The sequence below is a fragment of the Fusarium falciforme genome, chromosome 6, assembly GCF_026873545.1.
Source record: "Fusarium falciforme chromosome 6, complete sequence".
Lineage (NCBI taxonomy): Eukaryota > Fungi > Ascomycota > Sordariomycetes > Hypocreales > Nectriaceae > Fusarium > Fusarium falciforme.
Window position 1 is genome coordinate 622,398 of NC_070549.1, and position 24,029 is coordinate 646,426.

Below are 24,029 nucleotides of genomic sequence, written 5' to 3' on the forward strand. Positions count from 1 at the left end.
GATCATCGTTTGCGAAATCTCAGGGAGGTTAGACGAGCGAAATGTATAGTACGTATCCGTCCCGTGATCGGCAGACTAACAACCGCGCCAGGATTGCATCTCATGTCGATCCCCTAACCCCAATTAGACCAGCATCTCCACGCACCGGGGTTCGGCATTGGAAAATTGGCTCATGTCTATCCGACCCCTAGCAATATCACGGGCCTGCTATGCCCATCACAGAGCCAAGTGGATCTGCCGTTGCACCAGGCACCGAGCAAGCACCCATTGGCATCAATCATGGACCTGGCAGATTTGCTGCAAGTCCCGGGACCAGTGCAGTAACTACGCGGCCTTGTCCCCGAGTGATGGAAGGCTTCGGTAAAGTACCGCTCACTCATGAGTCGAAAAATCGTCTGACTCGCTGGTGCAAGGCGTTCCTTGGATTGGCTCGACGCCACTCCGTAGTTCAGCTCACCACATCACTTAGACGAGAAATCCTGCAACTGTTGATGTTTCCAAAGCAGGTTCCAAAAAGGAAACCATGCTGGTCCCGGCACTCCACGTTTCATCACTAAAGAAAGTTCCAAGGTGCGGGTAGACAACGGTCTCTCCCAGCCCCATTCTCACGGACGAGGGAACCACAAAGAGAAGCCCAATCAAGGAAAGGGGGATGAAACTTGGGCCGCATGAACACCGTTGGTAATTTAAATTGCCCAACTACCGCCATGCTGGGAGACCCGTTTCTGTCATATTCTTCGGAACCCCCCTTTTTGAATTCCACTTCCCGTCCGCCCCCAGGAAGTGTTCCCGAAGTGGCTTTTAGGCCTGGCCACCCCATCGAGCCGTTGGTTCCTCCCTGCTTGCCGTGTCTTTACAATCTTCCAACTCTTGGACATCTCATCTTGAGCGTCAACCAACACCATGGCGGCCCATGTGATGGCAGGAATTGGGGGTAAAGGAGGAACCGTGGTTGGAGTCCTCTGGTTTGAGAATGTCTTGACTTATGTCTTGGTCGCGGCGCGAGTATACACTCGTCGATACATCAGAGGTTCGGTTGGCTGGGACGACCTTTGTCTGGTTATCACTTCGGTTAGTATTGCTTGGCCATGTCTTGGAAATCGTCTAATATCTTTCAGCTTCTCATGACTATCTTTGCCATCTTGACTACAATCGCTTGTGCTCATGGAATGGGTCAGCATGTTGATGACCTTGAGACTTATCAGTTCTCGGATGCTTTGCTATACCTCCTATGCGCCCAGTCTGTTGTCTCGATGGCCATTGGCATGGGCAAGGTGACTGTCGCCGTCTTCTTGCTGCGCATTGTTACTGCATCTTGGTAAGTCTTGTCTCGCTTAAGTAGGCTGATGGGCGCTGATTGATGTCTCTACCAGGCACCGTTGGTTCCTTTGGTTCTGTATCGCGTCCATGATGATTCTCAGCATCTTCCTTTCCATCGCCGTTTTCGCGCAATGCACTCCGGTGGAATCCATCTGGAACCCCTTATTGATAGACCAGAAGGTGTGCTACCTGAGTCTCACCGTGGTGGCCTTCATCGACTGTGGTAAGTATCAGGACTTCTTGTTTGAAAAATACCGGCAAGCATCTAACTATCACACCAGCATACGCCGCGGCAATGGACTTTGCCTTGGCTGGCTTCCCCTGGATTGCTCTTCGCGGTTTGAAGATGAAGCGCAAGGAGCGCATTTCCATCTGCATTTCCCTCAGTCTTGGAGTCTTGTAAGTGATCATGAAGTGCAAGGCCCCACACGTCACACGATCAACAGCTAACGAGGAGAAGCGCCGGTGTTTGCGGTGTCATCAGAACGTCGGGACTGGAAGTCTTGAGTAATTCTCGCGATTATCTCTGTAAGGATATGTCGCATCTCGTTCACTCCAAGTCACTAACCAGAATCTCCATCAGATGCCACCTCGGACTCGGTTATCTGGACCGCCAGCGAAGTCACCACAACCATCGTCTGCGTCACCCTCCCCGCTCTTCGTCCCCTATACAACAAGGTCCGCGGCCAAGAGTCGAGCTCTGCTGGCTACCAGCAACACGACGACTCAGCCTACAACACCGGTGGCTCATTCCACATGAGTTCGTATGCGAACAAGCGCAAGGACACCGGCCTCGGATATCCCAAGGGCAGCAGCAACTTTGCCAGCGCCGAGGCATCCCGAGATCCGACTACGATCAAGAACGACAGCGACGAGACTATTTTGCTACAGGGCGAGGGAAAGAATATTATGAGGGTCCAGGAGGTCAGCGTGTCGTACGACAATGGAAACTCGCTGAACAATGTGTCGATAAAGCAAGATGTTTGATTGAAGACAACTAAAACAAGTCAACTTTTCTATAACACTAGCTCGGAGTTGGATAGAGAATAATGAACCTGAAGCTTTTGAATAACTTGCTTGACAGCCCCGACAACGGGCTGCCCTACATAGGTAGTGGCGATGTTGGCTGGGGATGCCCTCTTACCCTTTGTAATAGGGGTGGCCATAGTTGTAGGGTAGGGTAGTCGCATTAATCATTTGCGCCTGAACAACATCTCAAAAGTGCGACCCCAGAGGATCCAGTCCTTCCTCGTGCTGCCTACTGGGTTGAACCATCCCCTCGCTTATCACACAAGATTTGGTGGACTTTTCTTATCAATCTCGTATCTCGCAAGCGAGGCGAACAGTACTTAGATGGATATGAGTTGACAGATCCAGAATATCGACCCTTGCTTTTTTCGCCAACCCGTTTCCCCACGCAGTCAGATCTAAGATTCCCATTCAATTGTTGACATTGTTCGATGATACGTGTTGTTGGTTGTGTTCTTCATCAATTTTCTCTTTTTTTAGTTGCCGAGTCTGGCAATGTCTCTTTCACCTTAGAGTTCAGCAGGGCAACTTCGTGATATTACCGCCTCAACATCTATCCCAACCAATCCTTCAGATAAAGCATTCTCAAGTCCAATGGCTCCATCGACCTCGATACTTGTGGTCACCGTTCGAAAAATCTCTCTTCAGCTCCTTCGGCCACCACCAAGCATCCTCAGCGTCCTTCTTAAACTTGTTGACCACCATCGGACCCTCAAACTCGGGAAAGTACGCAACCTTGCAATCCGAGAAACTGACCTTGGGCTGGTCTTGGTAAAATGCATCAAACTCGGGTTTCAGACTCTCTAGGAGACTGTTGACGTCGCCAGAAGGATGAAGTTCTCGCCATGGCTCAACGCAAGTGCGGCCTTTGCAACTCTTGAGAACCATCATCAAGGCGTCGAGGCGTGGGATGATTTGATCAAATGATCGTCCACCAAGGCTGTAGCTAGCTGAGCTGTGTTCTTCAGAGAGAAGGTTTCTGACCTCTCCAGGATCGGTCTATGCGAAATTTGTTAGCTCACGAAGTTTCGAAGAACGGCTATCGATTACCTTGAGATCATAGAACTCTTTCTCGTTAGTGCACCAAACCGAATAGTAGATATTATAGCTTTCCCCAATAACACGGATAGCCTTGTACGTATTCTTGTCTGCCGCATGACCTGGTGCGCCATAGCCTGGATCACTCATGTTGTTTTCGCCATACCAGCCGAAAATTCCCTCTGGAATAGCTAGTCCCCAATACTCGATGGTAACGTGCTCCTGCTTTGACTGGGCTTCAGCATCAATGCTGAGCGGAATGGGAGTTCCGTCGGTATCGGGCAAGGCTCGACCCGCGAGGCCCATGATGGTCGATGCAAGGTCGGTATGAGCTGTGACCGCCTGGGAGATGTGTCCTGCGGGAACACCTGGACCGCGCTTTCAATGGGTTAGCTACTACCAATCCTGGGTTTGTTACAGGCTCACAATAATGAGAGGAATGTGAACATCCGTCTCAAATCCACATTCTTTTCCTGGATGCATTCGATGCTGACTGATGTGATATCCGTTGTCGGTGGTGTAGATGATGTACGTATTATCAAGTTGACCGGCGGCTTCAACCTTCCTAATCATAGTCTCGACCATCTCATCAACAGACTGCAGCGCCCTCAGTCTTGCTCTCTGGTATTCATCATTGTAGGCAATGACAGTGTCGTTCAGACGCGGCAATTCCTTGACCCAGCTGACTCCACCTTGGACCTCGGGATTGAAGCTTTCACCTCGTGGAATGATGTAGTCCTTGAACAGGTGGGCATGCCGTTTTGCGTACTTGGGCGCATCGGAGAAGAAGTTTGGGGTCAGATCAACAGTCCCGTGAGGGGCAATGGGAGCGTGGACCAGGAACCAAGGCTCTTCGTTTGACAAGGCTTCGTCCAGGAACCCATAGGCCTTTTGGGCTGTGAGATCTGGCGAGTAGAGTCCAGCGTAGTTAACCGGTGGTGCTCCATTCCGAGTCATGGTTGCATTGAGGTACTGATAGGTGTGGGGATCCAGAAGAAAGTCGGAACCGTTGAAGCCTCCGGCGTATGGCTGGTTGTAGTTCTCCACAGTGTGATGATTCCAGAGCTTGCCGCTGTAGTATGTGTTGTATCCAGCGGCTTGGAGCCAGTGGGGAAGGTAGTTGTCGTTGATACCCTCGCGCACGATCTTTGGGTAGCCTCCGTAGGGAGCCCAGACATCTGTAACCTAGGGGTACGAGTCAATTTGGGCGTCAGGTGGACCTTCTCGAGCTCCACTTACGTTGGTGTTGTGCGCGGCTCTTCCAGTCCAGAGGTTAACTCTGGAAGGACAACAGAGAGCCACAGTGCAGTAATGGTTGGAGTAGAGTGTTCCTTCGTTGATGAGGTACTTTTGAAGGAGTGGCATGTGTTTCAAAGACTCCATATGCCTTCAATCGACATGTTAGATCGCACCGCACATGATATTAAAAAACAGACTCACCAATCTTGATCATCCGTGAGAATAAAGAGGATGTTGGGTTGACGTGAAGCTGCCGCCTCCCGCCAAAGGGACGAGAGGCATGCCAAGAGGGCAATTGAAGTCTTCATGGCTGTGAATGTGATCTGCTACAAACATAGCAATCGATGAAAAAACTTTTCGAGAGATGAAGGCAGTGTCTACTTATTCGTATCATCATTTGATACTCGGTAACCATTTCCACGACTAACAAGCTGGTTCAAGACAAGGGTTTCGCTGTGCGGGCCCCATCGGGCGCTAACATGACACTGCGTCTCAATCCGCGATGGTGTCATTCCAGCTCCTCAGCATGCCATGCGGACGAGTGGAGATGTACATCATCCCATAAAGTCCACTAACATGACACATTGTAAACTGATGGGGGCAAAGCTTGCACAAATGGATACGAACTCAAGCAACGCCAATATGAGTCGTCGGGTGGGCAACCTGACGGCCGAGCAAGCCGAGAAGAAGCGGGCGATCGACCGGGATAACCAGAGGCACCACAGGGCCAAGAACAAGGCCTACATACGGACCCTTGAGGATAAAGTTGCTGAGCTGACCGCTCGACTTGCAGAGGCTGAGACTTTGCTCGAGCAGTATCGAGCACGCGACAATGAGCAACTCCCATCATTGTCACATTCGTCAGCGACCGATTGGACAGCTTCAACGCAACCGACAAGCACCGATGGCGAGGTTGAGGCATCGACGTCAGTGCCACTCCTATCTGAAGAAAGCATCAAGAGCTATCTTGACTCCCTCCCTCTGGATCTTGGCACAGGCATGACCATCCACTCCTTCGGTGCAGCTCAAAATCTGAACTTTCTGGACTGGGACCTCGCGGGTGTCATGGGCAACCTGTCGCCCCCGATGGAGGCACCCAGTACGGATTTGTCTTCATACAACACAGCCCTAGGCTCATGGGACAGCACGAGTAGCCAAAACCAGACACCTGAATGGCAGATGATGCCTCTCTATATTCCGGCTACAACAAAGCTGGACGAGGTCATCATCAGCACGGCAGCAGCCTGGCGAGCACGTCTCCACAAAGACGAAGAACTCGAAAAACCCGCCTTCCCTAGCATCAACTCCCTACTCAACCGCCCAAGCAACGTTGAGCAGGGCTTACCTGGTACCTTTTCCGAAACTGTGGCGGCTCAAGTCTGGCGGTCCCCGATAAAGACACTCCCCGAGCGCATTGGATTCATGTACAATTTGTCTCATCTGATACGCTGGCTCGTCTGCCGCTCCAAGGATACATACGAAAAAATGCCACCATTTCTCAGACCGACGGAGCTACAAAGAACAGTCCCCCATGCCGCATGGATCAGCACCGTTACCTCGCCAGACGCCCGGGATGCACTCATCAAGCACATGGACCTGAGCCGCTTCCAGGAAATTAGAAGATTAGCTGGAGAATCGCTGTCGGTCAGCTGGCCGTATCCAGACTCGACCGCGTTTGTAGAGTCGCCGGATAAGCAGAGTTTGATGCTGCATCCTGCATTTGAGGCGCATCTTCGAAGGAGGGAGAACTGGGTAGTTGGTAAAGAAGTGTCTAGGGCGTTTCCTTTCTTAGAACCATTTATTAATTGGAGAGAGTGACAAGCATGTAGCTGTAGAATTTAGAAATGAGCTCCAATGGGTGTTTATCGATAAAGCCATGGGAGACTTCTAGGTTTGCAAATGTCTTAAGAGATCACAAATTGAGGGTACTCATCAACCGTTTATAGCACTGAGCCTTCCCATTTCTTGTCTTAATCACATCTAGTAAGAGTACACAAAGGTAGTGTCGCCCTTTCTAGCATTCCTGCGGTTGAGCCACCAGTACTGGAAATTGGTCCAAGTACAAACCGCTACCCCAGCACAAGACAGGGCTACCGTTGCCGTCCAAGCAGTCTGATACCGTGGCGCATCTTTTGCCTGGAAGAGCTGGCCGCTTACGATGCCGGATGTGTTGGCTACCATGATGAAGATGGCCATGGTGATAGACCTCTCACCTGCACTTTTGGCATTCAGTGATACCCAGGAGGCGTGAACGGGGTCTGTATGGTTGTCAATTATTATTCGGGTTCATATGTGAGAAAAGAGGTTCTTTTGAGGATCACGTACGCCAGTTGAAGCTGAAAGCAATGATGAGGGTTAGGATAGCAAATTTTGCATCCACCTTGTCCGTTCTCGCAAGAACTCGGTTCGCAATCTGCCCCTGGGTCAGCATCACTCCGAGGTGACTGTCAACATCATATTTCCTTACAATCAGAGCCCATCCTATAACAACCCCCAAGAGGACCATAGGGCCTCGCTTTCCCCATTTATCACTAACGCTGATCAGTTCCATGCGGTTTTAATTCGTTAATATAGAACTCACGCGATCCAGCCCCAGGCCACGGTAGTGACAAGGAGAATCCAGTATCCGATCGAGGTCATTGCATTCGCTTGCAGTCTTCCGTATCCATAAGTTGCCACGATCGAAGGGGCAAAAGCAAAAAGAGAAGCCTGGGCAGAAAGACAGAGGATGGTGGTCAGGACGTGGCCGATCAGTCTCCAGTTTGTCAACTGGGACGAGTTATTAGTACTCATGGAAATGAATAGGTCGACTCTCATGACTCACAGCTGCCTTGAGCTCTTCTCGGCTGACATTTGTTCTGGCCTGAAGCTTGGTAGGATCGTCACGCAACACACGTGCAGTGAGGATCTGAGCCTCGTGCTCGTTGAAGTATCGGAGCCCAACAAGCGATACCGGGTTGGCCGTTGATCGAGGGAAGAACAATATAAAGGCAACCGCAACGACCAAAGTCAGCATTCCTTCAATCTGTGACATTGTTAGTTCTGGACAAGGTTCTTGAGACTATTAGCTTACTAGAAACAGCCACTGCCACCCTGACAAACCGCCAATGCCTCTCATTCGAAGGCTATGATATGTCAGAAATCTTTCCAAGACTTTCATAGTATTCGAGGCTCACATCCCGAAGGCCAAAAGGCCAGCCGCGCCGTTGGCAGCCATGTTACCAACAAAGAAGACACCAAACCGCTTGCTTGTCTCTTCTTGCTTGTAGAATCTCGTGATGGTGAATAAAGCTGCCGGGATGTACCCACACTCGCAAATACTGTAACATGTCTTAATAAAAATGGAGCATGAGTCTGAAAAAGGGAAGTACATACCCAAGGAGGAAGCGAGTTGCCAAATAGGCGCCGTATCCTTGGCCTTTGATGAAGGCTTGAAACGTAGCCACCAGGCCCCTGCAGTCATGGTAGTTAATGCCTTGTTGATATTTGCCCTATCCAATTAACATACCAGGCCAGAATTTGGAATCATATCCAAACCGCCGGTCCAACGCGGTAGAGCACGAGATTGGAGGGGATCTAACGGATGTCAGCCGTGTCCAACTCAATGCTAGTGTACTATTACACACCTCGAATAGCACAATGCCCAGATACATGAGCTGGTTGCCAACATTGTACTGAAACTGGTTGATCCCAACCTCTGGCATGAAGTTATCAGTCATTGCATTGCCTCTGTTCTTTGGTTAGTCAAGATCCCGAGAGCCGACTCTGCAGCACCCACATGTTTGACCGATCGAGCTGAAGAACGAAAAAACCAATGATCAGCAGGGGCATGACAGCAAAGTCAATCCTTGAACGATAGATCAGCCTCAAACACGGTGTAAGCAAGGTTCAAGGTCGTGTACCTTCGAACTAGGTTTCGCTCCTCCTTGGCCGACCACTCGGGTGGTGTCTGGTCTCGTGCAGCATCATCGCTGTCAATCATGACACTGTTGGATTGCTTCTCTGACATTTCGACTGCTAACTGGCCAGTTACTCGGGTGAACAGGTTTGAGCAGAGAAGTGATGATTACTTGCCATCGTAGCATTCGGCATCTTTTAATCGACGCCTTCTTGGTCACGCAATCAGGACCATGCTCAACTGAGAGAGCAACGCAGCCAACCCGTCACTTTTGGGAGTTGTGGATGTTGTGTAACTAACATGACTCATGTACAAGGCTCGGAAAAGCTGGAATTGCCATCTCATTGACTGTATCTAGCACGCAATCGCTAGGTCTGATGATCTACTTTCGCGGAACCAACACCGCATCCTCACAACGACCTATCCCGTGAAGAAGAGCATGCTCGTGAGAATACCACGGAAAGAATAACCTCGGACATCGGATCTCGCCCCCACAACCCGTAGCTCACTTGGATATTTTCCGCTGCCAAGTTGTCGAGCTAACATGACAGATGGTGCAGCTTTTGTGGGGTTAGCCAGGGGAGATATTCGCACGTCATCGGCCCTAAGTATGAGCATCAACTCGTTATCGCGGGCATCTGGGTCGGACCGTGGATTAACTCCGTCGCCGAGCTCAGCGTCAAGTCAAACAAGGGCATAAAACGCCACGGCATGAAGGTACGCTTGATAGGGTGGTCAGTTGCTCTCAATCGGTTATGACTATTCGAACTATCTAATTCTGTTCCCTAGCAGTATGGCGATTGACAAGTCTCAAGGTCTAACCAAGCATAGGTCCGTCCAGACTGTATCAGAAGTGAATCCTGATGAAGTAACGCCCTTACTTTCCGGTGAAACTGACCGGTACGATGTAAGTGCCTCCTATTTTCCCTGATCGATATCCCCTTGGCAATCCGTATCTATCTGGAGTACGTTTTAAACACTAAATACTTACATGAAAAGGAATTGGAGGAAAATGAACGAGCCGAGCCGCCTACGGGTACTCAAACACCAAAGGATGAAGAGCAAAGATCCGTTTTCGGGATCCTATCTGTTCTTCTCATTGGTTGGTGTGACGCTGGTAGCTCCCATGCAAATATTAATTTCATGTCGCAGGCGTCTTTGTCTCCCAAGCAGACACTTCTTTGGTTCTAGCCACATATGGAGCCATTGCGTCTGAGTTCAATGACCTTCAAAACGCCAGTTGGCTTTTGTCGAGTTATATGCTTGCCATGTGCATGGGCCAGCCATTGGTATGACATTTATATCAGGGCTATCAAGAATTGTTGCTGACTTGGATAAGTACGGTAAACTCAGTGATATCTTTGGACGCAAGTTTATGCTTCAGGTTTCATACGGCTTGTTTGCTACCGGCAGTCTACTCTGGTGCGCTTGACTGTCAAAATTTGCGAAGTATCCTAACTTGAATTTTAGTGGTTTCTGCCAATCAATGCCGCAGCTGATTGTCGCTCGCTCGATACAAGGCCTGGGTGGTGCCGGAATGGTCTGCCTCGTCTCAATCATCATTACCGGTAACATGCTCAAACATACCTGTTTGTTGCGATTTCTAACGTGAACCAGATCTTGTACCTCTTCGAGATGTTGCTACATATCGAAGCTACGTCAACGTTGTTCAAACGGTCGGTAGGTCCTCGGGTGGTGCTGTTGGAGGTTTCCTTGCACAAGCAGTCGGTTGGCGGTGGTAAGTGCCCCAAAGCAGCGCAAGATTCAACGCCATTAACGGATATTCCTTAAGGGCACTCTCTGGCCAGGCTCCTCTGACCGTCCTTGCAATGCTGCTCGTTGCCCTAAACCTCGAGACTCCACAGAAGAGTCAAGGCTCAGATGACGAAACCAAGAGTAGCCTCGCCTCAAAGCTAGGAAGGATAGACTTTACTGGGGCACTCTTTATGAGTGTGACCATCCTTTCCTTCTTGCTCATCGTGGACGTTGGTGGCGAGAAAGTCCCTTGGACATCGATTCTCATATTCCTTCTTGGAGGAGTAGGGTTGATGAGCGGGCTGCTCTTTGTGATTGCAGAGTCTCAAGCAGCGGAGCCCATTTTCCCTCTTCATCTCCTTTCCAGTCGCGCTATTCTGACGCCATATGTCATCATCACGATGCAGAACGCCTCGCAAGTTGCTGTACACTTTCCTGTGCCCCTTCAACTATGCTGAATACTGACTTCATATGTAGTTGATGTTTTTCATCCCTCTGTACTTCCAAGTTACCAAGAATGCTACAACCGGCGAGGCGGGAGCCTACATGGTCCCATCGATCGTGGGCAATACAGCCGGAGGTCTTCTTGCAGGCTTTCTCATAAAGCGATATGGTCGTTACAAGCTCCCAACGGTTTTTGCCGCCCTCAGCTCAGCTTTTTGTTTTACTCTCCTCCTCATCTTTTGGCGTGGCCACACTTCTGTTTTGCAGTCACTATTTGTGTTCCCGGGTGGTTTCGCGACTGGTATTGCGCATTCAACCACGTTTGTTGCGCTCGCAGCTGGTGTTGAAGAACAAGACCTGGCCATTGCAAGCTCAGGATTGTATCTTAGCGGCAGTGTTGGAGCCGTAGCTGGACTTTGCTCTGCAAGTGCCGCTTTCCAAAGTGCCCTGAGATCAGCCCTGCGCAAGGCACTTATTGGAGGCGGTATTGGTAATGCTCCAGAGGTTAGTTCTCCTACTTGAAGGTACATAAAAGTCTGGAGGAGAAAACTAACGTCGCCATAGGTCATCCAGAAGGCATTATCTGACATCACCTATGTCCAAAGCCTAACGGGGAAGGCTCACAGCTTAGTTGTCGGAGCCTATGTTTCTAGCTTTCAGGTGTCTTTCCTACTTTGCATTGGGTTGGCCAGTGTTTGCCTACTGGCTTCGCTGTCATTGAACGAGAAACGGTTGCTGTAGAGAAAATGTAGGAAGCCGGTTGTGATATTGCTATGTTACCAAGGCTTCTAGTCGAAATCTTATTAGACCAGGTTGACACTCTCTATCCAAGGCTCGAACAGTTTATCCAGTCCCCATGCCGTGCCCATCATGTCTGAATTCATCGCCTTCACTTCGGTATACCCTGTTCGTTCCACGTACTGAGAACTTCCCATGCTATTACGAACAACCAAGCCAGCCAGAGATTCACATCCTTGTGTATATCCAAGCAGGATGACCTTGACGTGGCGCAAATCACAAGGCACCAAATTTTCTTCATCGAAGCAGAGGGTAAACTCTACATCCCGATACACCCAGATTGCGGACGTCTTGAGGGCTGGTGAGCCTTGGAGTGTGAACTTAGCCATTGGCACCAGAGGCACCCTTAGATAAAGGCTCCGCGTTTCTTGGCCCATCATCGGAATCATACTGGTTGAAAGCGGAAATATGGCGTCATCCTCAATGTTGGAAACCAGGGAACGTTCCAAACTGATAAATTCAATCGGCTTGGCAACTACCCAAGACCAGGTGGGACAGCTTGTTGATCGTCGGCCTTGTGGTCTCTTTTTGCCCCTCCAAAGGAGGCCATGGGCAAGATGAGAGAGAAATATGCCACCAAAGTATTTGTCTTCATGGAGCTCGGCCAACCGATGACCAAGGCCCTGAATCGCGGTCAGCCGGTCATCCTCGTAGCTCAGCTCCATGAACAGATAATTTTGGATCAGTCTTGTCCAAGCCAGCCACATGTCCGTCGTAGAGGGCTGGTTGAGAATTTTGTGACATCCAATAATCAGGGGAGCACTATAGTTCCCCGACAGATCCTTCCTTGCCTTCTCGACATTTTTTTCCCTCTTCACTTGCTCGATCTTCCTCAAGCAGTCGCGGGGAGAGAGGCCCCAGTCGTCTGCCATATGAGCTATCTTTCTCTCTATCTCAATCTCTGAAGGCCATGATTCGGAATTTTGATAGAATTCAGAAGTTTTGCATATGCTAGGACATTGCCAAAAGACGGCTTCAGCGGTAATGTGGAGAATCCTTTTAGAGAGTAGGCGCTCCTGGAGACACCAGGCTCGTTCCTGCACAGGCTGATGTCGACAGGCCTCCCATAGGAGATTATTGGACGGGTTCTTTAGGAGATAGTAACTTTTGTGTCGACTACTGTAACCAAATGTGCACGTCTTGGTGTGATAATTTCCGATTTTTCGATCAGGAAATAGCCCTTCAGAGCTGTCCGAGAAGCCTGTAGCCGAGATGAGACAATATCCGCCGGCATAGTATGATTCCATCTTCGTGGCCTCCAGGTAAAAGTCTTCCAAGTTTTGAATGATGCACAGAGCATCTACCCAGAGGTAACGGATCTTCATGGCCCTTGTGAGTCTAATGGCATCCTGAATAGTCTGTGGAAGATCCTCAGTGTCGATGTTCTCCCGGCGTTTCCCGAAGTTTTGAGATGTGGTTTTTGCCGGGTTATTAGACTGGCCCCAGCAGTAACTGAGAGTCAAGTATTTAGGCGGCTCGGCGGCCTTGGGAATGTCCTCGCTGGTCACAAGGAGGCGGACAGGATCCTCTAGGCAAGTCCCAACATCTATGAGCCTCGTGGGGAGGTGGTCAGGTTTTCTTGCTGTGACGGACTGGCAGTGTTGGTGATAGCTCTTCCCGGCGTCGCAATCATCGACCCAGGGCCGAACGACGTCACGGACAAGGCATTCGAGATCCACATCGAGGATTTCTCGCCGAAGTGCTGTGTAGATGATTAATCTGGGGACAAGTAGAGGGTTATTTCTAGTCCAAATACATTTGGGGAATAAAAACGAGCCCATTTCGTCTGCCGTTTCTCCTGGCAGGGATGACTCAATCAACTGCACCGTCCAACCAGCTGGCGGTTCGTATTCCGATTTCCCGTAACGCCTTGTTCCCGGACATGTCTTTAATTCAATGAGTGGCCTCTTCAGAGGCCCGGGAATTAGCCCGGCCTGAAGAGTCCGACAGAGGTAGCAACCCATGGCGGCCGCCTGTTTTAGTGCGGCGAAGTTTGGGTGGTGGTTGAAGTAGACTGTAATTCCTGTTTTTTGGGACCCCATGTGAATAGCGATCTTAATTTGTTCTTTGTCGCCTTTGCTTGTATCCCGGAGGTCTGTTCCTCGTTCAGGGCTGATCCTTTCATCTTGATCACCATCGCAAGGGTGTCCAACGAGAAAATGCAGACGGTCCACTTGGCCCGGGCTCAAGTTACCCAGCCCTATGCCTCTCTTTGCTTCGTCTTTGTGCTCATTGGCCAATGGATTGTTCTGTTCCCGGCGCAGGGCATCGAGCGCAAAGTCGAGATCGTCCAAAGAGTCGTCATCAAGCCGACTTGAGAAATGTTCACTGTCTCCGGACGTCCGGAATGTTGCCAGCAGGACCCAAATATGGAATTTCCAGGGGATGCGACTACATCGAGTACACCTCTGCTCAGCGATGCAGGCAGGGTCGCTATTTGGTGCCATTCTGGTCGGTTTGCGCTACAGGTCACTTGGGAATCGATGAAGAGGGTTCACAGTGAAAATGGGATGAACAGGTTAAAGGAAATAGAGAGGAAAGGAATGTGCGTTAAGAGGGGGCTGTGAGGGGTTGACACACAACTCACGTGGCTGATTCTTGGCCAAATGTGCAGAGAAGCGAGACTACTTGGTCCATTTCCTTATATATCAACTTGTCGATTTCTTTTTTATCTATCTTAGAAAATATCCATGTGGCTAAGAATCGAAGAAAGCTAGTTCCTTTGCCCGTGTTAATCAATCTTGGAATCATTGATTGTGAGAAACAGGATCCATATCACGATTGTGGGAATCACCTGAGCCAAAATTGGGCTGGTCATGAATGAGGCTGTGAAAGCAACCACTCCTGTCATACCACGTCTGAATCAAGTTTAGTCTCATGTTACTCATCCTCCCGAGGGTTAAAGAGAGCTGAGCTCCCCCCCAAAGCATCTCACAGGTCGGATTAGCGTGTAAACAGTTGGACTATTGAAGTAATTTAACCTCATTGTATACCCAGAGGGTAGATTGAGGTAACCCAGCCAGAGAAATATAGTTGAACTGTTAGCCAGAAAAACCCCAGAAAAAAATGTCCGACACCCATCCTCGCCCACAGCCCTGATCCTATTGTTCATTTTTTTTATCACTTATTTCTCCATGACAAGCGCATCTTCCTCCGCCACCGGCGGCGCCAAACTTGGTCTGTAAGGTATGTTGGGGTAATTACTTGACATGTTCATTCATTGTTGATTTCAGTAAGTCACTGCTGGAGCAACTCGTGGTGACCCAAAGCCATAGATTCGAGCCATTTACCTGGTATTACACTGGTTAATGTAGAGCATCCTCACGACATATTCCGGAATATTTCACAGCTTTGGATGCTTCTATTAGCGTTAGAAAACAGGTAGATACTCATACTATTGCTTTTGTTGCCACCATGATGGCTCTGAAGAGGGCACTTGCTACAGTACTTAACATGGTTATCAACACGGACCGGCATTCAACCCCAACACCGCAAAACAATGCCGGAAATGGTTGAATAATTACTTTACACGGAAACTAGCTGCTCTTATTTCAAGAAATAGAAAGGTTTCTTTGATATGTGCAAAGTTAACCTCGAGATTACGTCCAGGGGATATACATAATGGCAAGTCATCATCTACGCAGGTGCAGTCTGGAATTTGTCGGTACAAGTTAGGGATAACATAAGAAAACACTCGAACGGAATTTAAATTTATTCAAGGGGAAATTTCTATGCTACGAAACCAAGCCCGCGTTTGGTTTCAGGCGTTGCCTCGGATCCGCATGAATGGAATGTGGTTCCGAGGGTATTGTGCCACCTGGTTGAACTTGCACTTCCAAAACGTTCGATAACTGAACGAGGTAGTCAGCCCAAATTTCTTAAAGACCTGCTTGGTCATCTTGGAGCAGGGCATGTCCATAGAGACGGTACTGAATCGCTGGTAGGTAACCACCGACTTGACAACACTGTAGCGGCCGTTGGTCAAGGAGAAGTTGTCCAGGGCCGTTTGCAGTGTTTTGCACGATGCCACATAGCCTTCGACAGATGTTTTTATCTTGCTGTTGATCAAAATCTGTATGACTATGAGCCGGTTGTAGGTTCCGTCGTTAAAGGTCACCTCATCTGGGACCTTTGTCCAGTCGATGGCGATTAGCTTGTTGGCCAGGGCCAAGGCCTCTTCTGCGACGTGTTGATACTGATCAAGGATATCGAAGAGGGCAAATGAGGCTGTCTGGATGTCCGAGGCTAACGCCGGAAGATCCGTGGCGATGGGCATGAACTTGAAGATGTCGTTGACGGTCTTGAACTGGCCTTGCTGGATGACGTTGACTATTTGACTCGTGGCCAAGATATTTGTCGGCCACTCATCTTTCAGCTTGCTGGAGCGACCCAAAAGTCCCGTCAGGGCAGTGTTGGCGGTGCCGAGAGGGTCTCGAGCTTCCCAGAGGTCACCAACCATTTGGACGAGGTCGTAGGCTACGCACTACATGTTAGACACTTTGGGCATCCAGCATAGGAAGGAACTGTTTCCTTACTCTCTTGTAGAAATTCGTCAACTTTTGGACCGTCGCACTTGTGAAGCGTCTCGCAGATCTGTGTTGCGAGGTCGGAGATCTCAGTATAGACATCCTGCATGGTGAACTGCACGTTGTCGCAGCTTTGAGAATATGCCAGTATACTTGTCAATAGCTCATATATCTTGTCGTACCAGTCACCCACGATGCTAGTAATTGGCTGCTTCATCGTTTCGTATGAATTTGTCACGTAGCTCTTGACGGTATCGCGGATCAGGTTTACGTTGCAGGAGCCAGTCTGGCAGGGGACCGTGAGATCAATCAGATTCTTGTACAGGCTCATATCAATCTAATGGGCGTTAGTATACTAATCGAGCATGGCAGGCCACAAGTGCTCGTACCTCTGCAGCTGGGGCAAAAGCCCAACCATCCTTGGGTTTCAAGGGTGCAAGGACGGCGGCCTTGTTGTCTTTGACAGGGAAACCGGCATTTGCGATGCACTTAGATTAGTCAGAAGAGGGTGACGAATTGCGGATGAGGGCTAGCTTACCGTCTGCAACTCGCCAGCAGTCTTGATGACATTGCTGTTTTCCGACTTGAGTTCGCCTTTGGACGAGATAGAAGTGAACTTCCCGCCGGTCTCTAGCTGCTTCACCTTGGGGAAGCATGAGCAGAGTGCATTGTTTGAGTTGATGAACTTGTTCCCAATGGTGTTGCCGAGGATACTGCGGATCTGATTGCAGAGATTGATCTTTTTGGTAAGGACAGTCAAGCTCGAGGGCACATTTTGAATCTTGTTATCGTACCCTGAACTGGTGTCAGCAAGATATCCCTCCTCTGAATAGCAAAGAGGTGCAGCTCACCAGGAACACACTGGGTCTTAGTACAAGTCTTTGGCTTCTGCTTGGTACCGCAGTTGTACTTGACCTGCTTCTTGGTCTTGCACTTATTGTACTAGGCCTCCGTTAGCTGCTAACTGGTAGTAGCCGGATCTCAGTATTGCCGGCAGCCTACCACTTTGACCGTCTTGCGTTTGGTGTTAACTTTGACACCCGTAGGGACCGTGATAGAGACTTTGCAGCCAGCAATGCCTTTCACACCGGCACAAATATCAGTAATAGAGCCTTGGGCGATAACAACTTGCACGAGCAGCACAAACGGCAGCAGACACAGCGGGGAATACCGCATCTTGCATTATCCGTCCGTGACTCTGGCTCCAAGAAATTCTCGACATGGACCGTCAGGTGCAGCCTGCTGATTTAAATAGCTGGAATGGGCTGAAAGAATCAGCCTAGTCAAATTTCCGTTTTTCGACGGCCCCGTAGGGCTGGGTTCGCCGCAAGGGGGAACGTCAAGCGAATGGCTGGGCCCTAAACATCGATAGCGTCTCAACTCTGTCCACCACGCGGTCTAGACCCAACCAAAACCAGGCCCAAAGTCCATACTGAACATTCCATTGAACGCCTCTGTGAGATCGCCTGGGATCCCTCCCCTATGGCGGTGTCGGAAGAGCGAATGGCTATGTCACGAGCCCTGAGAAGTGGCGTTTCGATTCAGATTGGGTTTCAGGGGCGAGCTAAGCGCACTTCACAACCAGCAGCGTACAATAGACCTTTCGAGATTTTAGTTACTATGAAGAACGATGGCTGTGTGCTAAGCATAAACGGGCCATAGATGACCCTATTCTCGACAAAGGAGTCTGGATTATTCCGTGAGTACTCCTTACTTAACGAACACGGGGCAAACCGAAGCGCGAAGAAGGAACCCAAACTTCTGTCATCTCATTCCTTCCGGGAAAATTCATCTCATCATGGCTTTTATAACAACGACACTTTTATTGCCGACCTACTGAGTGGTCAAAGGAGCCCAGCAGAAAAGAGTGCAGTCTTACTAAATTTAGGAGCCATAATGGACCGACGAGCACTCTCCACAAAACCCACTCCTCCGAGACAAACGAGTTGTCAATGTCCTGTGTCTCGAGACCCGCAGGGAGGGAGCCGGTAGGGCGGGGATGGTATGCTGACATACACACTCCACCGGGCAGACGCATGATGACGAGGCGGCATCGTTGCTCTTGTGAGGGCGTGGGAATCGCCGTTTGGAAGTGCATTGCGTCAGCACAAGGCAATATGTAAACCGTCCGGGGCTGAACACATACTGGGTTCGTGGCTCGCGAACCATCAAGGCAGCTTGAATAGGAATTTGCCAAATACGTCTTTGTATAAAAGCTTCCAAGCCAAGTTCTCTTTCTGAGCCGATGGAGAGTGATTGTCGGCGGCGGTCGACCGACAAGTGGCCGAGTTAAATGAAGCGAATTTCAAGTAAACTAGCTTCGGATTCGCCTACTACTCGATCGCCGTAGAATTCCACCCATGGCTCCGTTCAGATGGCCAACAAAGGCCGTTGAAGGGGGAATTACTCATCGTAGGTTCGCGTTTCTGCACCATCGTGCGCAGTTGATGGCGGGGGCCTCCACAGCGGGGTCCGCGGCCGTAGCCGTTCCGTCCTCCGGGCGATTGGAATCCATCGATTGCCGCACCTTAATTATAACCTTAAACGTGAGTACGAGCTTTATAAAACGGCCAGGCAATTATCTTCAATGAGTACTTTAATGCACCGTATGTGTAGTATTCACGGCAGTGTCTCAGCAAGGAGTCCAGTAGAAGGCCCCCAAGTCCTCTTGTGGCATCTCCACCATGTCTCATATCTCTACCATTGGCGAGTTGAACACCGATGCTGTACAGAAGCGGCCCGGTGAATGGGAGATGATCTACAGCACATAGCATGCAATTTTCCAGTATCCAGACGCCGATTCATCTTCCGAGTTAATTGGTCAATTTGATATTTAAGAAATAAGACAAGTCCAAGAAAGTGGATGGCCGTTGAGCCTCAGGGGACTTAACTCTACGGCCGTCGAGAAAGCAAGCCACCTTGGACCAACAGGACATCCCACAAAAACGCCCGCCCGCCCTCTTTCTGCTCACCTTTGCTCTTGTTGGTTCACCTTGCCCTTCTTGATCCGATTCATCTCTTTGTCCCTCGTCTCATCAACAATGACACAACAGGTCATCCAAGGACCGCACTCGAGGCAGCCCCTCTCGAGCTCCGAGTTCCGCAATGACCGTCTAACTACTTGGCTACGTGAGACGGGCTCATCCTGGAACGTCGCCCAATCCTCTGAGACACAAGGGTCGCTCCATGCCCACAGCTCCCCTTCTCTTGCACCTCCCGACTCGCCTCTACTCTCATGTAGCACCACTGCGTCTTCCTGCATTAGCGATTGTTCTCCACAGCACCGCGTGTCAGTGCCTCCACCACTCGGCCTCTCTGATCCTGTTCTTGCGGGCACGGGCATGTGGTTCGCGAGTCTATCTTCCCGGCCAAAAAAAAACTCCGAGGCTTGCTACCCGGAGTCCCCTCCACAGCTCCGACCAGAGAGCCGCCGCCTCAATGCCTCATTTCGAGAAATACTCTTCAACAACCCCAATTATGCCGAGCGCCTCATCCGCACAATACAAAATCTACCCTCGGAGGATCGCAACCTCCTGCCCGACCAAAGCTTCGATACCATCACATCTCTCGGTGGTGGTGATAATACTACCCGAGCCCGTGATGGCTCGAGACGGGCCTCTACCAGCACCACCCCTGTAAGTCAGACGACAACCCCCTCATCCGGCGCATCAAACAAACGAAAGTCTCCGCCGAGTGTGAATCAACAGCGCCTCGGTAAGGCTCCCGACAACAGCCCTGGATCTGGCCCTGGAGGCGGGTCCGCCAGTGGTCACCGCCAGAGCAAGAAATCGAAGACGAGCGACTTTTTATACCTGTGTCCCTACCGCCGAATCTACCACGTGATGACTCCTCAAAATAAGTTCAGATCATGCCAGCCACCAGGACATTTGAAAGACAGCCAGGATTCCAAGGCTAAGGATGAGACTCAAGGCTCAGATGGGCATATCAACCCCGACTACTCCATGGACAAGGAGTCGTGGAACAAGGTCGCGGGCATATTTAAGAGTGCCTGTTCGAAGCGTTTCACGCCTGGGAGTGAGAATTGGCTCAACAATGAAAGAGATTGCTATCAGGAGATCTGGAAGATCATCCTTCCCAACCAACCCATACCAGAATCACCTTGTGAGTGCCTTTTCGATCACACCAAACACTATGAGATGGCGTCTAACCGATTGGTCATAGTCTACGAGGACTCTGTCGATGGACACCCATTGATTGAGGTGGCGCGCCGTATGCTCGAGCCCGTCTTCGACGAAAAGGCCAATCGAGCAATTCAAGCCGGCCAAGTTACCTCTCTCGAGGACTATCGACCATCCCGAAAGGAGGCGATTGACATGATGGCTGTCACTCTTGCCACGCTCTTCAACGCAAAACCACAGCTACTCCATACCCAATCTAGCTCTGACATTCTTCCCATCTTGGCAGAGAATACTCCATCTACGACACCGGCAAGATCAAGCCGCGATCACATCATCAGTCAGGACCCATCACCACCAACAACCATGGCACCACCACTCCCTGGGACTTTTCATCAGAGCCCGGTTGCCGACCCAAATGAAGACCAACAGCGTCTCGGGGCATTCGACGGGATGACAGGAAACGTTCGGCTAGAGACGCCCATCATGGCCCTCCTGGACCATGCTATGAACACCGCCGCCGCGACTAATCCGTTACAAACGAGAAGGACCTCAGTGCCCCAGATCTGTGCTAATTTTTATATCGAGCCGCCTGCTTTTGAAATCACGTTGAAAGGGCGGACGGATCCTGATCACATCGGCGTTCTAAAATGGGAGATCCCCGTCCCGAAAGGCCTGGTCGTTGAGAGGTGCGAACAGCGCAAGATGGAGCTACCTATTAACTATGGGCAGCCGGCAATGTGTGGAAACTTCCAACCCGGGGTTACCAGCTTAGGCCCGCAGGTCCAGGGTGCTGGGGAACGGTCTATTACTTTGGATGAGGGTTGGTCTGAACTGGCGGACATTTCTTCAAACTTTTTTGACGGGGGTGAGGGCACATTTTCAGGGCATAACAACTACCAGGACGAATGATGACTTGTAAGGGATACAAGAACCTTCCGCATTGTTGAGAGGGGGATCTAGTAGAGAATTTCACTATGTTAGAGATTTGCTTGAGACCATGGAATAACTTGAGGTCAACAAAAACATAGACCAGATTGGAGGCGCACCGCCAAGTTTATACAAAAGCGTGTATTTAGAGAAACAGGTTCAAAAGAACGGCTGGAGTGACTATTTGTAATCACCATGCATGCAAGATTCGATGACTTCATGGTGGAACCAGAGGCTTTGCAGGACAGCACGTAATGCTTGGGCTTGGAAGATGAACATATGGCTGCGCTATGTAATGAATGGTGGGTTGGCATAGTTACCTGCAGGGTCTTTCTAAACTCTAAACGGAGATATTTCTCATTACGGCCAGCTATGATATGCAGGAACAGAAATTGACAGCTCTCCTCCTCCTCAATTTAGACATACGTAGGCCCTTGGCTATTCCCAAAAAAACAGTGAGAATCATGTTCCTGCACCAAATCTTGCCACCCGGGTTCGGGTTCGCCGTATAGGCTGATAAACCAATAGATATACAAGGTTCACAGCGCAGGGAGAAGGGTCACGGTAGTTGACCAAAACAGCAAAGTTTCAGGTTCATCCGATCGGCATAAAGCCTTTATACTCTCTCCTTCCTATTCCCGCACCTTGACGAACCCCTCAGGGGTTTGCGGGAGAACGCCGGAGGGATCAAAGCGGGAGCCAAGACGGACATGCCGGAGATAAAAGCAGATCTGCCAGCCGAGGACGGGCTTGCCCATCGGGTGTGTGTCCTAGTTCAGGGCTCGGACTCCACGTGCTACAGGGATGGCCAAGAAGTGACCTGAGGTGAGCACGGTGACAGGGGTTTTCAACGCTCGGTTTCAAAAGTGTCTTCAGAGAAACTCTAATGTATGGGCCAACTCAGAGTTTTGGCACCAATCATGTAAGAGAGACTCGTCGTAGCGTCAAGGGTTCAATTTCAGCTCGTCGATAGCTCGAGTTAACAGGAAGCATGAAATTCCAGTAGACAATGAGCTGATCAAGAAGGCGTTGATACACAAAACCTTCTTCTTCCGGTCAGCCCAAGGCAAGATCAAAGGAACACACGAAAAGCAAACACGTCAGATAATATCGGATAGCCGTCGGCGTTGCATTGTTACCTGTCAGTTATAAGCTGCTACTCGGTTTCCCCGTACCCACCCAAGATAGTCGCCTATCTTATGCATGGCGGGTTCGCCACAACCGGGGGTACGCGGGAATGCCAGCCTCGGTCACACATTTAGGGTTCAGGTTCGCCGAAGGCATGTGGATATGCGCACGAGCAATCAGGCAGTCTCACGGTTGGTCAGTCGATGCTTCAAGCCGATAGCCGACCTGAGACTGCTACAAGTACCTCCGCAGTCTGAAGTGATTAAGAATCATCCCTCTACCCAGGCATGGCCGAATGCCATCTAGCAGGCATACCAACATGGAATCCGGTTCAGTGCAAGACAGATCAGCCACCCTGATCGGTGTTGTTGTGATGCTGTTGGTCATCACGACGGTGGTTGTTGTACTCCGCTTATGGACTCGATATGTCATTCTCAATCAGCTCGGAGCAGACGACTTTCTCGCTCTCATTTCTCTGGTGCATGGGCCTTTCTTCAAACTATTCTAGGCAGAAGCTAACTCGGATATCCAACAGTTGGTGGTTATTGGCTGCGGAATAGCCATAATTCTAGGTATGTTCTATCTATGGTCACTGTCTCCTGGCGTTGAAGCAAGTGGCTGATCAGGTTGAAACCAGAAACCCGCTATGGCCTCGGAAAACATGTGTCTCCAGACATTCTCAAGACCGCCTCCCTCTATTTGAAGGTGAGAATGAGTATTCTGCCTCCAATTCTTGACACTAACCGAAAGAAAGAACTTTTACGTCGCCGTGGTGCTCTACGCGGCTTCCCTCCTATTCATCAAGTTGACTTTTCTCCTCCATTACTACCGGCTACTAGCTATTCAGGGAATGAAGAAGGTCTACCAGGCTGCCATCGCCATTGTCGGTAGCTGGGCCGTGTCCCAGGTTCTTCTTGGCATATTCGTATGCCAGCCGATCCACGGGTTCTGGGACAAGACGGTGGACGCGAAATGCATCCCGAATCAGCCACAATGGTACATCAACGCGGCCGGAAACATTGTGACAGACGTCATGGTTTTTCTGTTGCCGATACCCGCCATTAGAAGCCTGAGACTACCTCGAACTCAGAAGTTCATTCTCGCTGGCATCTTCAGTCTAGGCTTCTTGTGCGTGTCTCCCCCTTTATCTTGAGCACCATTGCTGATTGGACTAGCACAGTCATTCTCTCCGCCATTCGCATAGAGTACCTCCAAGACTTTGAGGACTTCACGTGGAAACACGTAGAGTCCAACTTGTGGTCGATGGCTGAGCTCACATCGGCCCTAATTTGTGCCTGTCTCCCGACACTACGGCCTTTCGTCGTCCGCTACTTCCCAGGTCTAGCCTCCAAGTTTACAAGATCTAGTGGTGGTTATAGGGGAGGCCATGGGAGCAGAATTAATTCTACTCCAGGGAAGTTATCCAAGTCTACAGGTCGTGGTGCAGACCGGCTGTTCAACGACAACAATGCCACTTTCGAGATGCAGCGACAGTATAGCAGCGACGGGATTGGCTATAGTAGACACCGGTCAGATGAAGACTTGGTCGCTATGTGGCCGGCTGATGTTATCAATGCCGCCGCTGTTGAGCCAGGTTCAGTCCGAAATGTGCCTGTTCGAGGCATCAAGGTCAAGACCGAGACCTTTCAGACCGTTACAAAGATGGACCGGGAGAGGAGCCTCTAAACGTTGCAGTGCTGTGAAAAATAAATTAAAATTCCCGTTAAAGCTGGCTTTGATACATAATGACACCGGTTCCCCGTCGGAATCGTACCTCTGTTCTGGCGC

General features: G+C 50.1%; 9 protein-coding genes across 9 annotated transcripts; 5 read left to right on the forward strand and 4 right to left on the reverse strand.

The window, feature by feature from the left end:
• Positions 1-903: 903 nt before the first annotated feature.
• NCS54_00772900 (Hypothetical protein) lies at positions 904-2,307 on the forward strand (the record flags this gene model as incomplete). The annotated part of the gene is made up of 6 exons (XM_053153141.1): positions 904-1,071; positions 1,119-1,318; positions 1,374-1,543; positions 1,602-1,719; positions 1,781-1,848; positions 1,904-2,307. 6 exons carry the CDS (start codon positions 904-906, stop codon positions 2,305-2,307), a joined length of 1,128 nt encoding a protein of 375 aa, XP_053009116.1.
• Positions 2,308-2,934: 627 nt separating this feature from the next.
• NCS54_00773000 (Arylsulfatase) lies at positions 2,935-4,934 on the reverse strand (the record flags this gene model as incomplete). The annotated part of the gene is made up of 5 exons (XM_053153142.1): positions 2,935-3,348; positions 3,400-3,765; positions 3,814-4,572; positions 4,627-4,774; positions 4,828-4,934. 5 exons carry the CDS (start codon positions 4,932-4,934, stop codon positions 2,935-2,937), a joined length of 1,794 nt encoding a protein of 597 aa, XP_053009117.1.
• A 334-nt stretch (positions 4,935-5,268) lies between these two features.
• Positions 5,269-6,444, forward strand: NCS54_00773100 (Hypothetical protein; the record flags this gene model as incomplete). Its single annotated transcript, XM_053153143.1, has 1 exon — positions 5,269-6,444. The coding sequence occupies one exon, from the start codon at positions 5,269-5,271 to the stop codon at positions 6,442-6,444; it is 1,176 nt and encodes a 391-aa protein (XP_053009118.1).
• Positions 6,445-6,606: 162 nt separating this feature from the next.
• On the reverse strand, positions 6,607-8,635 carry NCS54_00773200 (MFS domain-containing protein; the record flags this gene model as incomplete). Its single annotated transcript, XM_053153144.1, has 12 exons — positions 6,607-6,884; positions 6,952-7,039; positions 7,094-7,157; positions 7,208-7,395; positions 7,451-7,651; positions 7,700-7,751; positions 7,803-7,946; positions 8,002-8,117; positions 8,164-8,202; positions 8,253-8,355; positions 8,405-8,473; positions 8,529-8,635. 12 exons carry the CDS (start codon positions 8,633-8,635, stop codon positions 6,607-6,609), a joined length of 1,449 nt encoding a protein of 482 aa, XP_053009119.1.
• Positions 8,636-9,317: 682 nt separating this feature from the next.
• Positions 9,318-11,464, forward strand: NCS54_00773300 (MFS domain-containing protein; the record flags this gene model as incomplete). The annotated part of the gene is made up of 9 exons (XM_053153145.1): positions 9,318-9,431; positions 9,524-9,626; positions 9,677-9,813; positions 9,864-9,946; positions 9,995-10,092; positions 10,142-10,262; positions 10,317-10,704; positions 10,757-11,227; positions 11,288-11,464. The coding sequence occupies 9 exons, from the start codon at positions 9,318-9,320 to the stop codon at positions 11,462-11,464; spliced, it is 1,692 nt and encodes a 563-aa protein (XP_053009120.1).
• A 62-nt stretch (positions 11,465-11,526) lies between these two features.
• NCS54_00773400 (HET domain-containing protein) lies at positions 11,527-13,302 on the reverse strand (the record flags this gene model as incomplete). Its single annotated transcript, XM_053153146.1, has 1 exon — positions 11,527-13,302. One exon carries the CDS (start codon positions 13,300-13,302, stop codon positions 11,527-11,529), a length of 1,776 nt encoding a protein of 591 aa, XP_053009121.1.
• A 1,979-nt stretch (positions 13,303-15,281) lies between these two features.
• On the reverse strand, positions 15,282-17,223 carry NCS54_00773500 (Hypothetical protein; the record flags this gene model as incomplete). The annotated part of the gene is made up of 6 exons (XM_053153147.1): positions 15,282-15,997; positions 16,057-16,384; positions 16,437-16,535; positions 16,586-16,842; positions 16,899-16,989; positions 17,050-17,223. The coding sequence occupies 6 exons, from the start codon at positions 17,221-17,223 to the stop codon at positions 15,282-15,284; spliced, it is 1,665 nt and encodes a 554-aa protein (XP_053009122.1).
• Positions 17,224-19,088: 1,865 nt separating this feature from the next.
• Positions 19,089-21,095, forward strand: NCS54_00773600 (Hypothetical protein; the record flags this gene model as incomplete). Its single annotated transcript, XM_053153148.1, has 2 exons — positions 19,089-20,169; positions 20,230-21,095. The coding sequence occupies 2 exons, from the start codon at positions 19,089-19,091 to the stop codon at positions 21,093-21,095; spliced, it is 1,947 nt and encodes a 648-aa protein (XP_053009123.1).
• Positions 21,096-22,560: 1,465 nt separating this feature from the next.
• Positions 22,561-23,927, forward strand: NCS54_00773700 (Hypothetical protein; the record flags this gene model as incomplete). Its single annotated transcript, XM_053153149.1, has 5 exons — positions 22,561-22,719; positions 22,777-22,813; positions 22,879-22,946; positions 22,996-23,369; positions 23,417-23,927. The coding sequence occupies 5 exons, from the start codon at positions 22,561-22,563 to the stop codon at positions 23,925-23,927; spliced, it is 1,149 nt and encodes a 382-aa protein (XP_053009124.1).
• Between the last annotated feature and the right edge of the window lie 102 nt (positions 23,928-24,029).